We start from the raw sequence: 16,142 nt of genomic DNA, 5'->3' as shown, positions 1-16,142 counted from the left end.
GTATGTAAACTTATATGTGACAGACTGACTTGATTTGTAAACGTTCACTTGAAGCTCAATAAAAGTTAATAATAAAAAAAAAACAGAATAAGCTACTGGGGAAGGCAGGGAGGCACCCACTGTATCCACAAGTAGGTAGCCTCTTTTCCATAGGTCCTACCCTGGAACCACCTGCAAAGCCACCAGAGTCCATTGATACATGGACAATGCCCTCGGAACAACTTTCTGCTGACCAGCAGAAGGCTGCTTGCTTCATGGATGGCAGTTCCAGGGTACATGAACAACATTTGATGTGGAAAGTGTTACATTAAGATCAGCAGATGGAAAGGCCCTGATTGAAGAAGGTAAGAACAGGTCAGCTAAATGGGCTGAGCTGCTTACTGTCTCACCAGCTGTGCTGGATGAAATAAGCAATGCTGAGAGCCCATATGTTTGAATTTTTACCGATTCATGGGTAGTGGCCAATAGCCTGGCTATATCATCAGGCAAATGGACAATGGAAAATTGGGCTATTAGGAGGACACCTGTATGGAATATGGACCTATGGAAAACCCTCTGAGAATTTAGAGGGTGCATTAGAGTAGAACATGTAGATGCCCATCAGAAGAACCTCCTTACTGGATCAGAAGGCAAATGGAGTCAGCAAGTGGATCTGTTGGTACACTCATTTGAAGTGACCAATTGGGTCCATGAAATGAGCAGACGTGGGGGTGCCGCAGCAATGCAGAAATGGAATGAATCTAGACACATCCCTCTTGTACTCTCTGAGGCACAAAATGCCAATAAGGACTGCTCTGTCTGCCTGCAAGAAAGAGGTTACAGATGGCAGATTCCCCCGGGGGGAGGCCCCAGCACATACCTGGCAAGTTGATTACATATATTGGACCAATGATGCTGGTGGCACCAGATGGCTACAAATGGATCTTCACAAAAATAGGTACTTACTCCAGACTAAGGTTTGCACATCTCGTGACAAATGCAAATGCCAAAAACACCATTAAGGTATTGGAACAAGATAATGCACCAATTTGAGCTACCAAGTTATATTTCTTCAGACCAAGGAACATACTTTACAGCCCACAGGGTGCAACAATGGGCCAAGAAACATCATATTAAATGGACATACCATGTCTCATACCACCCTCAGAGTAACAGTTTGATAGAGAATTAGAATGGACAATTGAAACACTTGTTTTCTAAAATTGGGGGAGATAAAGGCATGAAGGTCTGACTCGCACACCTTCATGAGTGTGCTCACAGTCAACATGAGGGAAGTAAAGGAAGATCACCACCGGACAGATTTCTATGCTTCTCTGGGGGATCTGGGGAGGAGGGTTTGGGAGACAACACTAGTACCACTGTACAGTTCTTCCCCACACCACCTAAAATTGTTTTCTTCTTGCTGGATGCTGTGGTCCCAGAACCAGGGGTGCAGCTGTGGGTGCCAGAAGCAGGGGTGATCCCTAAGCAAGAGGCTGTAACCATACCCCTGAACCTATACGCCAGAATTCCCAAGGGTCTGATGGGATGGGCTATACCTTCTCCCATCTGGAGCAATTGGGGTTGACAGAGAATACTGCCGTATTGCCTAGTGATCGAGATAGCCCACTAGTGTTGTACCTTTGTAACCCTACCCAACATGAATGGGAGTGGACTGAGAGGGACGCACTTGGTAGACTGGTCTTGCTACCAGCAATCTGGACTAGCACACAGGCTGAACCTGATGCCCCTTCCCAAGGTGGAAAAGTTCAGGTAAAAATAAATGACAAATGGAAGGAAGGAGAAATAATTGCTGAAGGTAAAGGAATGAATAAATGGTTATGCAGTGGGGGAAATCTAACATTATGCTGATATTCCTGAGAGAGACACTGAGCAAGGGAATAATCTTCTCTTAGTTACATTTTATCAGAGGCCAGAGTGGGTGACGCTGAGATGGCTTTTGAAGAACCTGACCAGGTCAGATGGATACCCGTAGCAGACCTCAGTGGCTGGTACCTGTGTAACCTCACCCTGAGGACTTTTTGCCATACTGAAGGACTGCTAATGACTTTTTTGGACTGGTAAAATGATTGGGAGCGGGAAGTTAATCCTTCAAATATGAAAGGGCCAATTTCTAGAAGAACCAGGGTGTGGCCTGCAGTGCAGAAAATTACTTAATGTGGCTCTTCTAGTGATAGTTTTTGTGACTCTCACACGCTGACTGGGTGGGACTATACAAATAAGGTGCTCGTGGCCTACCAAGGGGACTGGACAGCTTGCTGCTAATGCAAATAAGGTGTATGGAACCCTTGTAGGGGTGGGACCATGCAAATAAGATATATATGGAATCCTAACAAAGGGATTGGTCAGTTTTGCCATCCACTAGGCTTAAAGGGAGACAAGGAGACAGGGAGAGAGGAAGCTGTAATATGGCAGACGGCGAGAAATGGTGGCACGGCAGTAGCAAGAGTGATAGTGGCATGAGAAGGCAGGAACCAGGAGACCAGGGGGAGACAGCTGTGGTGGTGCTTGCTGACCCATGGAGCTAGGAGTTTTGTAACACTTGCCTGAGCAGGGCAGAGGTGAAGCCAAGAGGCCAAGACACGAGATGCTTGCCTGCAGGCACAGCTGAGAAGAAGGCAATCTGATCAAAGAACTGTACCCTGAGTCATTTCTAATCCTGAGCTGTACCCTGATACTTCCTTAAAACGACACTTAATTTTAAGAATGGTTGACGAGTTCTGTGAAATGTTGCAGCAAATTATGGAACCCAAAATTGGGAGGAACAGTACTGAGGAGAGGGGGAGTAGTTGTTAGAGACGGAGTGATACAGCAATTCGGAAAAGTTGGACATTTGGGACATCTTTAACTCCACCTCATAGGAACCAGCTTTGTGCTGATTCTTATAAAAGAAATTACTTATTTACATATTATACATAACTGTCATGGATCTAGATTCTATACATAAACTCATTTATTTGAATTGCTTTCTTTCCTGCCTGTTTTATGCATCTTCGTGGTTTCTGTTTTTGAATTATTCTTCTGTCTCCATTACACTGTTTAGAGTTCACAGTCCATTCGGTCATCACCTGCCATGCCCTTCCTTAATGTCATCCATCCTCTTTTTCTCTCTTTTCCTAGCCAATTTCCTTGCCCAGATTACAGACACGTGTCCAAGGGGCATCTGAATGTCCAATATTACAAACTACAGATGATATAAATTTGAGATATTTCAGTGATGTGGCAAACCTTCCCCTCAGCTGTACTGTTACAGATTGAACCGTGTCCCCTAAAAATGTGTTGTAAATCCTAACCCTATACATGTGGTTGGAAACCCTGATGACATAGTGGTTAAGCTTTTGGCTGCTAACCAAAAGGTCTGCAGTTCGAATCCACCAGGTGCTCCTTGGAAATTCTACAGGGCAGTTCCACTCTGTTCTATAGGGTCACTAAGAGTTGGAATCAACTAAAAGCAATGTGTGGTTTTGGTTTTTTTTTCATACATTTGAAAATGGGTTTTCTTTGTTATGTTAATGAGGCAGTATTAGGGTAGGGTGTGTTTTAAGTCAATCTCTTTTGAGATGTAAAAGAGCAGATGAAGCAAACAACCAAGCAAGCAAGGAGAGATGGGAGAACATAGATGCCATGCCACATGAAGATCACCGAGGAACCAAGAAACAGAAGATGAAAAGAGACTTCCCCCAAAGCCAGCAGAGAGAGAAAGCCTTCCCCTTGAGTAAAAAACAAAAAAAAAAGAGTAGGTGCCCTGAATTCAGATTTCTAGCCTCTTAAACTGTGAGAAAATAAATTCATGTTTGTTAGAGGCACCCACTTCTGGTATTTCTTTATAGCAGCACTAGATAGCTAAGACATGTAACCATCGAAAATGAAACAAACAAAACTCTACCCTGTCTTAAGCTTCTAAAAACATGTCCATAGAAAGCAGAGTTTAAGCCACCCTGCCACCTCTTTCTACCTGTGTGGGCTTTTTAAGACCTAACTCTCTGGACTTCATCTTAATGTGCTTTTTTTTTTTTTCTTTCAGAAAAACAATTTGCTATAGGTAAAATTCATCTTTCTGACTCTAAGTATGAAATGCAAGAGAATAAGGTATGCCTACATGTGGGGGGCATAAAGGGTTTGTACTTGGCTACCGATGGAAAGTGGTTCAAACTCACCTAGCGACTGTGCAGAAGAAAGGTCTGATAACCTGGTTCCATAAAGGTTATAGCCAAGAAAACCTAATGGAGCTCAGTTCTACTCTGTAACACGTGGAGTTGCCATGAGTCAGGGGCTGACTTGACAGTAGCTAACAACAACATGGAACAAATATCAAAACCACTACGGGTTTTTGGAATCTATGTAAATTTTGTATACCAAAGGAAATTTTGAAAAGCCTAGTTACATACACACACATATAAAGTTATATATATATATATATATATATATATATATACCTATCTATTAAGAACACTTAATTGTGCTCATGAGAACAAAACAAGGGGATACTATGTGGTCTAAAGTCAGGAAAGGTGTGCATCAGGGTTGTATCCTTTCATCATACTTATTCTATCTGTATGCTGAGCAAATAATCCAAGAAACTGGACTATATGAAGAATGCAGCATCAGGATTGGAGAAAGACTCACCAACAACCTGCAATATTCAGATGACACAGTCTTGCTTGCTGAAAGTGAAGAGGACTTGAAGCATTTACTGATAAAGATCAAACACTACAGCCTTCAGTATGGGTTGCACCTCAACGTAAAGAAAACAAAAATCTTCACAACTGGACCAATAAGCAACATCATGATAAATGAAGAAAAGATTAAAGTTGTCAAGGATTCATTTTACTTAGATCCACAATCAATGCCCGTGGAAGCAGCAGTTAAGAAATCAAATGATGTGTGGCATTGGGCAATTCTGCTTCAAAATCTTTAAAGTGTTGAAAAGTAAAGATGTCACTCTGAGGACTAAGGCACGCCTGACTCAAGCCACGGTGTTTTCAATTGCCTCAAATGCATGCAAAAGCTGCACAATGAATAAGGAAGACTGAATTACGGTGGTGGCGAAGAATATTGAATACACCATGGACTGCCAGAAGAATGAAAAAATTTGTCTTGGAAGAAGTAAAACCAGAATGCTCCTTAAAAGCAGGGATGGTGAGACTTTGCTTCACATACTTTGGACATGTTATCAGGGGAGACCAGTTCTTGGAGAAGGACATCATGCTTGGTAAAGCAGAAGGTTGGCAAAAAGATCCTCAACAAGATGGACTGTCAGTGGCTGCAACAATGGGCTCAACTATAACAATTGTGAGGGTGGTGCAGGACCAGAAAGCGTTTAACTCTGTTGTACACACACAGGGTCATTTTCAGAAATGACTCAATGGCACCTAACAACAACAGTAATTTTTTTTTTTTTTTTTGTAAATCTCTCCAGTATTAACAATAGCTTAATGTAAGGCTCCCTCAAGGGCAATAATCTAGATGAGAATTCTAAGAAAACTCTAAGACTACCACACATTGTGGCCTCGGAGACCAAAACAGGGGGAGAGGACTGACTAGTTGTCAACAAAAGCGTTAAGAAAAAACCACAGAAAGAGAATAGAGAGTCATGTTAATGGCAGAACAGTAAAGACCAATAGACAACCACTCCTTCTAGTTTTCCAACCACGCTGCAGAAATATGTGGTAGTGGCCCAGACACACTGGCCTCCACGCTCTTCTTAAAATCAGAATGCTTCCGCCTAAGGACCTTTGCAGTATTCTTTCCGCTCTATAAGTCCTCCTTCAGATGATTAACTAGTCTACTCCCGAACTCTTTCAAGTCTTTGCTCAAGTAACACCTGTGTAAGGCCTACTCTGAACGCTGTTGAAAAACTGACATCCTCCTTACTCCTTTCCCCACTTCTGATTACCCCATTTGAACTGTTTACGTCAGCCACCCCCTTACCCTCAATATAAGTCCCTTTTGGCCACTCCTGCCAGGCCCCTTTTCCTTTAAATCTGGTTTGGAGGCCAGATTAGGGCCCAGGCTCAAGGAAAAGCAGAACGTCTTAGTAGGGACATCCTGGTGCGGCACTGGTTAAGAACATGCTTGCTAACCAAAAGGCTGGCAGCTGAATCCACCAGCTGCTCCTGGTAAACCCTACAGAGCAGTTGTACTTTGTCCCATAGGGTCGCTATGAGTCAGAATCAACTCCAAAGTAACAGGCTTGGTCTCTGTAGGCTCCGCCCCACTTGCGTAGCAGGCACGCAAGATGTTCTCCTCCCAGTCGGCTCCGAAAACGTGACTGCTGACGTCCGGCCGCATTCGCCACGTGATCGTGACGTCATCGGGCTCGCGCCGGCCGACCTAACACTCAGCGCCCGCGGGGGTCCTCGTCTTGATACGGCTGGTTTACGTCACAGTTTAGTTGTGGTTTGGAGTGTTTTGTCTAGGTTCCCTGTGTCGTATTTCGGAGTCCACCATGTACCATAACAGTAGCCAGAAGCGGCACTGGACTTTTGCCAGTGAAGAGCAACTAGCACGTCTGCGGGCCGACGCCAATCGCAAATTCAAATGCAAAGCAGTGGCGAACGGGAAGGTGAGGACCCTGACAGGCCGCTCCTCTGCCTCGGCCCCTAAACTTGGAACAGCTGTTCTGCCTCCGGGGGGCTCTGCGCACTTGCTCCTCCCTCCAGCTTCTGCCTCCACGTCGCAGAGCGTGTTTATGTTCAGTAAATAGCCGAGCGGTTTCTCAGGTGCTATGAGTGCAGAGACAACGCCATTCCTGTAGCCGCAGGGCAGCGAAATAACTAGTCCTTGTAACATGGCGAAGAGACTTTGTGGGACGCAAAGTCAGTGTGCAGCAAGAACTATCCACTTGTTCTGCGGGGACGTGTCGGGAAAGGCTTCTACCAATAGGTAGTGTGGGCAAAGGGCGTTCCAGATGGGCAGAGCCACTGGTGCAAAGTCGGAGTTCCGAAGTTGCTGGGAGGGTCCATGGAAAGCTCGTGGGGTGATCTGTGGCCAAGTAGAGTACCTGTGTAGAAAATGGATGGAGAAGGTAGGCAGGGGGCCTTGTAAGCCTAAGAAAGGCGTTTAAACTTTATACTTTGAAACATTGAAAAAAGAAAGTTACCTTATCAGATCTCTGGTCCAGAAGGAGCCCTTCTGGCAACAGGCTGGTCATCAGTGGATTGAAGGGGGCAGAGTGGAGACAGGGAGACAGGAGACCGTTGGCATAAACCAATTGACTGAAGATGGCTTGGACTATTGCCTGCCAGCCAAGTCCCTTCTGTCACAGCTCCCAGACATCTCTTCAGCTTAATCTTTTTCACAGCCTCCGCCGCTCTTTCTGGCATGAGCATCCCTCCAGTAATTACTTGATGCCTCAGACATACTGCTGCTGAGCTCCTTTTACCTTCAACTCAGGACTATTTCATCTCACCAATTTTTGTACTCTACTAAATAGTGTGTGTATATATATACGTATATATACGTATATATATGTATATAATGTGTGTGTATGTGTATAAAAACCAAACCCATTGCCATCGAGTCGATTGTGACTCAGAGTGACTTTATAGGACGGAACAGAACATGTATGAAACATATACAGCTGTCTTACAGGGTTTCCAAAGAGTGCCGGGTGGATTCAAACTGCCGACCTTTTGGTTAGTAGCCATAGCACTTAACCACTACTGAACCATCAGGGTTATTTTATTTATATATATATATACACGCATATGCATATATACACATATATACATATACATACACGTATGTATGTGTGTATAGTGCATACTATATGTCAGGCACTATTTTAAGCATTTAGCAAGTATTACCTCTTTTAATCCTCAGGACTTCCCATGACCCAGATAACTGTTATTGTGCTCAGAGAAAACTGAGGCACAAAAGGGTTAAGTAATTTCTCAGTGCTACAATGCTAGTAAAATGGTAGAGCCAGGATTTGAACCCAAACAATCTAGTTACAGAACCTCTGCTCTAAACCACAATGCCAAGGTGTCTACAAAATGAGCATCTTCTGGATGTTTGGTATCAGATTGTAGCATTTATTAACCTTCTATTCTGTAGAAGGTTTACAAAGATAGATACGAGGTAGCGTTTTAAGGCTCAGAATTATCTTTGAGACATTTGCTGGTTTTAACCCTAATGTGTATTAACATCAAACCTTTGAGTATGCACACATGCCGTGAGGATTGCTCATATCTTAATGAAGTAGTAACCAGGTGACATTTTGAGAAATTGTGAAATCATGGCATAATTTTAGAGTTTATTAAATACTTTCCTAAAGCTATTTTGTGTAATAATTAGCAATGAGAAAGTAAGGTGTGATATACTTTCCTTTTGATTGGAGACATACCTAAATATAATCTGGACAGACAAAAATATTTTAAGACTGTGAAATTTACTCAACTCATAATTTTCAATCTAAAGGTTCTTCCGAATGATCCAGTCTTTCTCGAGCCTCATGAAGAAATGATGCTCTGCAAATACTATGAGAAAAGATTATTGGAATTCTGTTCAGTGTTTAAGCCAGCAATGCCAAGATCTGTTGTGGTAAGTTATGGTAGTAATGAAGTATATTCTCTAGCTGGCTTGTGAAATCTGACCTCTTCTAACTCTCTCTCTTCTAAATTTGCAACTCAATTGCCTATTCACTCTGCTCTCAAAAATGCATCTTAGTTGTATAAGTCTTTAACGTGTATTTGTCCAGTGTTTGTCACTTAATGTATGTTTCAATAAAGACCTTAGGTCATGAATTCCTGTATCATATCTTAAAAAGTGATTTAAGCCTCATTTCATAGAAGAATTTTGAGATCAAATGGGTAGGTTGTGACATTCTCATTTTACAGAGAAAGAAAATAAAATTACTTTTCCTCCAAGCTCTCGATAGCAAGCAGTAGAACTGGGGCTAGAACGTAGACTACTGCTTTTCAACTGATCCCATCCCATACCTTTGAAATAATGTGGTCATTCATTGGTTGTAATCATATGCCCCTGCTGAAACTTACACTGTTTTTTTTTTTTTTAAACCTTGATGGGCAGAAAGTAGAGGTTTATCTTTGCTTATAAAATTGTTTTATGGTTGTTTCCCATGTATGGTTTTGAGGACCCTTTTGTTGTTTGTTTTTTGCTCAGTGGGGGAAATGGTGAGGAAAAACAGAAATTTTTAGCTGTATGGATTTACTTTACTGTGCCTGTAATTGTTCTTATTGTGTGTATTGTTTGAGCATCTGTTTTTAGAAGATAAGCTGAGATTAAAAAGCTGAAAATGAAGATAAAAAAGGGATGTTTTTACCTTGATTATTATCACAATTGTTGTGGAGGTCGTATATGAAAATATCTTAAAAGTCTTTTTTAAGTTTTAAAGTTATACAGAGTGAATGACCTATGACCTATAAAGAATAACCCTGTAGGAGGTAGTCACCATTTGTATATGGAAATTTCAAAATGGAAGTATATTGAAAATAATAAGTCCAAAAATATTTGTAGTGTTTTGTTTTTCTTAGTTTACCAGACCTTCATCTGAGAGATCAGAGATGCAGAAAGAATTTTAGGTATATATGATTAGTTTCTATATCCAGGTTTAGTTCCATTCTTTCGTGATAAAAAGACTATGATTAGTAGTGATAAGATATAACTATTGGTCTCTACTCATCCAGAGCAAAAGAGAAAGAAGAAAACCAACGAGTCAGAGAAGAAACTAGTCTGCAGGACTAATAGTCTATACAAACCACAATGTTACCTACTCTGAGACCAGAAGAACTAGATGGTACCCAGCTACCACTATGAACTATTGTGATCAGGGTCGCAATAGATGGATACTAATAGAATGGGAGGAAAAATGTGGAACAGAATCTTAAATTCTTAAAAAATCTAGACTTACTGGACCGGTTGAGACTATTGCCATGAGCTACTCTTTAAACCTTGATGAGAAACTATCCTGAGGTCACCTTTACCGATTGGCTTACAAAATAAAGAATATCACCCATGAGTACTATGCTTCTTTAAAAAATCATCTATATGAGACCGAACCATCAACAATTACTTTAAAAACAAAGATGAGAAGGTTAACGGGACAGGGAAATTAGTTACTGGAAACAGAACAACCAGGATGGAAGTACTGAGTATGTTCATGCATTGAGAAGAACGTAACCAATGCCACTGAAAAATTTAAGTAGAAATTGTTGAATGGGAACCTAATCTGCTGTGTAAACTTTCACCAAAAATGCAATAAAATATTATTTAAAAAAAAATGAAATAGTGGGTATAAGTGACCTTTCAGATGAAGAAACTGAATTCTTGAATGAACTTCCTTGTAGAATTTGTCTTTATATGACATATTTCTGATCCATGAAAAGTTTTTTTGTTTTATATAAAATGACAAGCTTTAAAAATATATAAAATATTCTTTTTTTTTTTTCTATCATAAAAATAGATAAATGATCATTGTTTGTAGCTGAATGAGGTAGTAGTTAAAAGCACAGACAGGTTTTTGTTGAATCCAGCATTGTCACTTGTTAGATGTGTAACCTTGAACAAGTCAGTTAACATTAATTTCCTTCTCTTCAAAGTGGAGGTAATACTTCACCAAACCGTTGTAAGGGTTAAAGTAGAATGATAATTTTGTGCTTGGCACAGAGTCAGACCCATGGGAAATACTCAGTAAATGGTAGGTACAGTTTTTGCTGTTTTATTTGGCAGCAGTGGTCACAGTTATAGCATAAATATGGATTGAATTAGAGAGGCTTTATTACCCCAAACGTGTTATTCTGTCAGTCTTTATAAAAAACTGCTTTGTTAAGCTATGAACACTTTTGTTTTTATTTTTATTTATTTTTTCCCTTTAGTAAGCCAATGACCACAGGAGGAATATGCCGGGTGGGCTGGGGAAGGACAACCAAAGGGTGAAAAAGGGTCTTCGGGCTATATGAGCGTTTCTGTGGTAATTTAACGCAATTTTTTTTTTTTATGAAAGAAGAATTAACAAATATCGATATTTGTATGGGGAACCTGTACAAAGAATCCTTTGCACAAATAGTTTTTCATAAATTTATCACGTAACCTGTGATTAGATTGTAATAATATATATATTTTTTTAACTTTAGGGTACAGCTTGTATGTATTTCAAGCGGTTTTATCTTAATAACTCAGTAATGGAATATCACCCCCGGATAATAATGTGAGTATAAGTCTAATTTATTGATTTTCATTTAAGAAGATTTTATAGTATTTGAGCAGGTGTGTGTGTATATAAGCATGTGTCTAAAATAATGACTTTCTAATGAAGAGTAATTTACACTTGCATTCTGTATTCTCTTTGGAACTGAAGATTCCTGTTTACCTGTAATACTTCCCTCACTGTAATACTGATGGCATTTGAACTTCAGCTTGCCCAAATTCTAATTCTCTTTTTCTCAACTTAGCTACTTCCTTAAATATCTCTTTCTGTTAGTGGTACCTTTGTTCTCCCAGTTGCTCAGACTGAAAATCATTTGTGGTGCCTCCTCTCCCCCCGGAAACCCTGGTGGCATAGTGGTTAAGTGCTACGGCTGCTAACCAAGGGACGCCAGTTCAAATCTGCCAGGCGCTCCGGAATCAACTCGACGGCACTGGGTTTTCCTCTCCTTCCACATGCAATCAACTTACAAGTTCTATAGCTCCTTATTCACTTAAATTCTACAAAGATCTGTTGTGTTCCGCTCTCTGCCAAGCAGCACTATGCTTGTCACTAAAGACATGATTCCTGAGACTCATTGAAGGGCTTGCTGTCAGTTACATTCTCCCTGTTTATTTCTTTTTTATTCTCATTTCCAACAGGCTAGGTCAGGCCCTTGTTACTTCTGATTTTAATTTTTGCAGTAGTTCTCCTTCTTGTTTCTTGCTCTGAATTTCATGTTGTGGCCAGGTGAACTTTGTATGTTTGTTCCTGAGGTAATAATTCCGTACTCAAATGCATTTGAAGACTTCCACTGATGACCTTCCACAATGTTTCTTTAACCTACCTTTCTGGTTTTATCTTCTCACACTTATATGGTGCATGTGTGTACTCTTGTATTTTTTCTCTTCCGTCTACATTTCATTATACAAAGTATATTAGTTAAAGTATATAAAATTGCCGTTAAGTCAATAATGGTTGAACACTGGCAATATTACATGGTTCAGCGTAATTTTATAGTTTGTCTTATGTCTCCTAATAGATTAAAAAGTTTGAACAAGAGCTGTCTTTTTTTTTTTTTTTTTTTTCCCTACCCTGCAATCTGTACCATTGTCACTTGTGAATATCAGGCAATTTTAGAAGGTACTTATAGAAACAAAATATTTAGATGTTTCTCAGTGTATATTCATGTCCTCTACCCACCCTTATTTTTTCCTCTAGGCTCACTTGTGCATTTCTAGCCTGCAAAGTAGATGAGTTCAATGTATCTAGTCCACAGTTTGTTGGAAACCTTCGGGAGAGTCCTCTTGGACAGGAGAAGGCACTTGAACAGATTTTGGAATATGAACTACTTCTTATACAGCAACTTAATTTCCACCTTATTGTCCACAATCCTTATAGACCATTTGAGGGCTTCCTTATTGATTTAAAGGTAAACTTGTTAATATAATAGGTCGAGTGTACTCCTTTGCTGCTGTTCTTTAACCAGAAGAACCCAAATTTTAATTAAAATTTATTATCATCTCAGTTGTTACAACATGGTCTCAGTTAAAATGTGAGTCTAGTCTGGATCTCTAGGGGAATACGTTGCAAACTTCAGTGTGCCTCAGAATCACCTGGAGAGCTTGTTAACAGATTGTTGGGTAGGACTTCTTAGTGTTTTTGATTGAATAGATTGCTAAACCCAGGTACAGGGACCACATGAGAACTGAAATCAAACAGAACTCAGAAACTGGTTAAGTTAGCTCAGTTGAGCAGCTCAATTGGCATACCTTCAATTCGCCAAACATTGTGGTTGTGGATGTAGCCAGGAACAAAACACACATGGACCTTTCAGTCTAATGTGGAAGACAGTCATCATGTACTGAGTGTGCTGAGTGGTACAGAGGGGGAAATTAAAGGTACTGTGAGAGTGTTTTGCAAGGAGATAGATTGAGGGAAAGGGAAGACATTCTTGAGAAGGATCATTTAAAGGAGCCCTGGTGATGCAGTGGTTAAGCACCTGGCTGCCAACCAAAAGGTTGGCGGTTTGAACCCACCAGCTGCTCCATGGGCAGAAGTTCTACTCTGTGCAGCAGGGTCACTGTGAGTCAGAATCGACTTGAGGGCAGTAGGTTTGGTCATTTAAAGTGAAATTCAGAGTGAGAGTAAGAATTACGTGAGGGAAGAGCATCCCAGGCAGAAACCTACCTGGTCCAAGGCCTAGATTCAAGAAACCATGATACATGTAAACAGAGCTTAGAGATACAGGGAGAAAACTGCCATGCAGTGCTGCCTGAGTGTAAGGAGAGGCAATGTTAAGGATTTTGAATATTGAAAAGGGAAGCCAGTGAAAGGTTTAAGTCTGGAGAGTGGCACGATTAGATTTGATGCTTAAAAAAAAATTCTGCTGGCAAAGATTAGACAGGCCTATAAAACAAAAATAACACATATGTGGAACGTACTTCTTAGTTCAATCAAATATACGAGACCAAATGGGCAGCCTCCTTTCCAAAAGCAGGACAAGAAGGCAAGAGGGGGCCAGAAGTGGATGAATGGACACAGAGAACCCAGGGTGGAAAGGGGGAGCATGTGGTCACGTTTTGGGGATTGCAGCCAATGTCACAAAACAATATGTGTATAAATTTTTTAATGAGAAATTAACTTGAGCTGTAAACTTTCACCTAAAGCATGATAAAAAAAATTTCCATGATAAAAATCCTGCTGGCTAGCTCATGCATCAGACATTCATTGTACACCTGTGTGTGTCAGTTATAATGTTGAGAATGGATTAGACAGGACGAAGGGGGTGCTGTCAGAGCCGTCCAGGCAAGAGCTGGCTGGCGATGTGCAGTGGTGGTGTGCGTGGAGAGTGTCCTCGACTTCGGAGATAACTTGGTATGTTTAGTAGGCAGAATCAGTAGAACCTGAGGATTGATTGCATTTAGAAAGTGAGAACAGGAGGAACACCAGGTTTCTGGCCTGAGCAAATAGATAAATGGTACGTTTATTGAGACAGGGAACACAGGCAGAGGAGAGATTTGTTTTTTGTGGGGGAGTTGATGAATTTGGTTTGGGACATGATGAATTTGCATTGTGTGCAGGACATCAGGTGGGACGTCATTTGTTCCTGGGGGTCAGAGAAGATGACTATTTTGGAGGTGTAGGTTTGGTTGTCGTAGAATTTGCAGAGTGGACTGGCCATGAGGAATATGTAAAGGGTAGTTAGAGAACTCCAAAAAGCTGGTAAGGAGAATGAAGAACATCCAAAGAGGCGGAGTTTGTTGGAGAAGCAAAGGGAAGTAGAATACTTTTGGAAGGTGAGCACAGGCAACTCTCCAGTCCTGCGCTGAATTCACGCAAAGTAAAAGTGAACTGAGTATGTTTGCTGGACTTAGTGCTGGAAGCGTCCTTTGTGAGCTTAGTGAAATTAGTGTTTGGAATGTGAAGGAAGAAGGCAGATTGAGCTGTTTGGGAGACGAATGGAAATGAGAAAACAAGTATATGTAATTTGGATTAAAGTGCTTGTCTTTGAAGTGGAAAAAGACTATGAGATAATTGAGAAGATGGGAACTGCTAGAAATAAGTGAGAGTTCTTTGTTTTCTTTTTTTGTGAAAGAGATTGATGCATATTTGAATGCTAATGCATGGGAGCTAGTAGTGAGATGAAGCTTAAAGGTAAAGGAAAAACTATATAGCTCAGGTTTCTCTCTGAAGTAAGATAGAAAGGGCTGGCATGGGATTCAGAGAATGGGTAAAAGAATTGGCCTTAGAAGGAATAACAGCCTTTTTAACCAGTGCGAAAGAGCAAGTATGGGTGAACCATACTGTTAGGCCTGGGGGTTTGGTGGTCGCAGGAAATAGAGAGTACCTTTCTTTGTTAAGTAAGAGCAGAGATCATTTTCTGAGAATGATGGAGGTTCTGAGGATTGACAGGGAAAATGTTTGTCATGGACATTGAAAAATGGGAAAACAAATTTACTATGGAAACATAATCATTACCAGGCAGCGTAGAGATCCCTGCTGAGGTCAGCGAACATGTTTATAGTAATAGTAGCAGACCTCTTGGTTGTATGGTTTTCTCTGGCAGTAAACAAATCTGGGTGTAGATCCAAAGCTGAAAGTTCATGAGATTCAACTACTATTGAAGTTTCGCCAGAAATGTGTTGGCAGTATAATGGGGCAGGGGAGTTTGTAGGGAAATGAGGACCAGAGGACAGAGTGAGTAAGAACAAATAGTGGGATAAGGGACCAAGAGGTCCTGAGGAGAGAGTCAAAGAACAGTTGTAAGGTAATTGAGCAAAGGTCTTGGGAAAATAGGCATTTATGGTCAGAGTGGAGTGTCTGAAGTTTGTCATATCAGAGGTCGAGCATTTTGGGTAATGGCATGGTCTTGGTTTTTTTTAAGGTCTTGGTGTGGCTGGATGATTGACTCTGGATATGTTGCTACAGAGTAAGGAAAAAATTTCTTATTGCTACAGGTCTTAAATAGGGATATCTGAAATAAATGAGGGTTTAGGGCTTAGGATTTAGGGTTCATCTTAAAGGATATGAGGAATTGTCGAGATTGTCTATACTGCAGCTATGGGGTCTTCTGTATTGCTTGGACGTATACTAACGTAATTCTGTAGATATTTGGGAAGGTCTAGTAGATCCCTGGTGGCGTAGTGGTGAAGTGCTATGTCTGCTAACCAAAAGGTCAGCAGTTCAAAGCCACCAGGCACTCCTTGGAAACTATGGGGCAGTCCTACTCTGTCCTGTAGGGTAGCTATGAGTCGGAATCGACTCGACGGCAGTGGGTTTGGTTTTTGGTTGGTTTAGTAGATTCATGGTGGTGCAGCGATTAAGCACTTGACTGCTAACCAAAAGGTTTGTGGGTTGAACCCACCAGCTGCTCCACAAGAGAAACATGCGGCAGTCTGCATCTGTGAAGATTTACAGCCTTTGGAAACCCTATGGGGCATTTCTCCTCTGTCCTGTAAGGTCGCTAGGAGTCGGGATTGACTGACTGCAGTGG

General features: G+C 41.0%; 1 protein-coding gene across 3 annotated transcripts in view; it reads left to right on the top strand.

Moving 5' to 3' along the window:
* The first annotated feature begins 6,304 nt into the window (after positions 1 to 6,304).
* Positions 6,305 to 16,142, top strand: part of CCNH (cyclin H) — a 34,640-nt gene continuing 24,802 nt past the window's right edge. For 2 of the 3 annotated variants that reach the window (XM_049867250.1, XM_049867261.1), the window contains exons 1-4: positions 6,305 to 6,565; positions 8,422 to 8,544; positions 11,097 to 11,170; positions 12,368 to 12,578. In XM_049867250.1, coding sequence (XP_049723207.1) covers positions 6,449 to 6,565; positions 8,422 to 8,544; positions 11,097 to 11,170; positions 12,368 to 12,578 — 525 coding nt within the window. In that variant the 5' untranslated portion in view covers positions 6,305 to 6,448. Of the gene's footprint in view, positions 6,886 to 8,421; positions 8,545 to 11,096; positions 11,171 to 12,367; positions 12,579 to 16,142 lie in introns of all 3 variants that reach the window. The other variant, XM_049867270.1, reaches the window with a different exon arrangement.

Source organism: Elephas maximus, chromosome 2 (assembly GCF_024166365.1).
Source record: "Elephas maximus indicus isolate mEleMax1 chromosome 2, mEleMax1 primary haplotype, whole genome shotgun sequence".
Taxonomy (NCBI): Eukaryota; Metazoa; Chordata; class Mammalia; order Proboscidea; family Elephantidae; genus Elephas; species Elephas maximus.
This window is presented reverse-complemented; position numbering and strand designations above follow the sequence as displayed.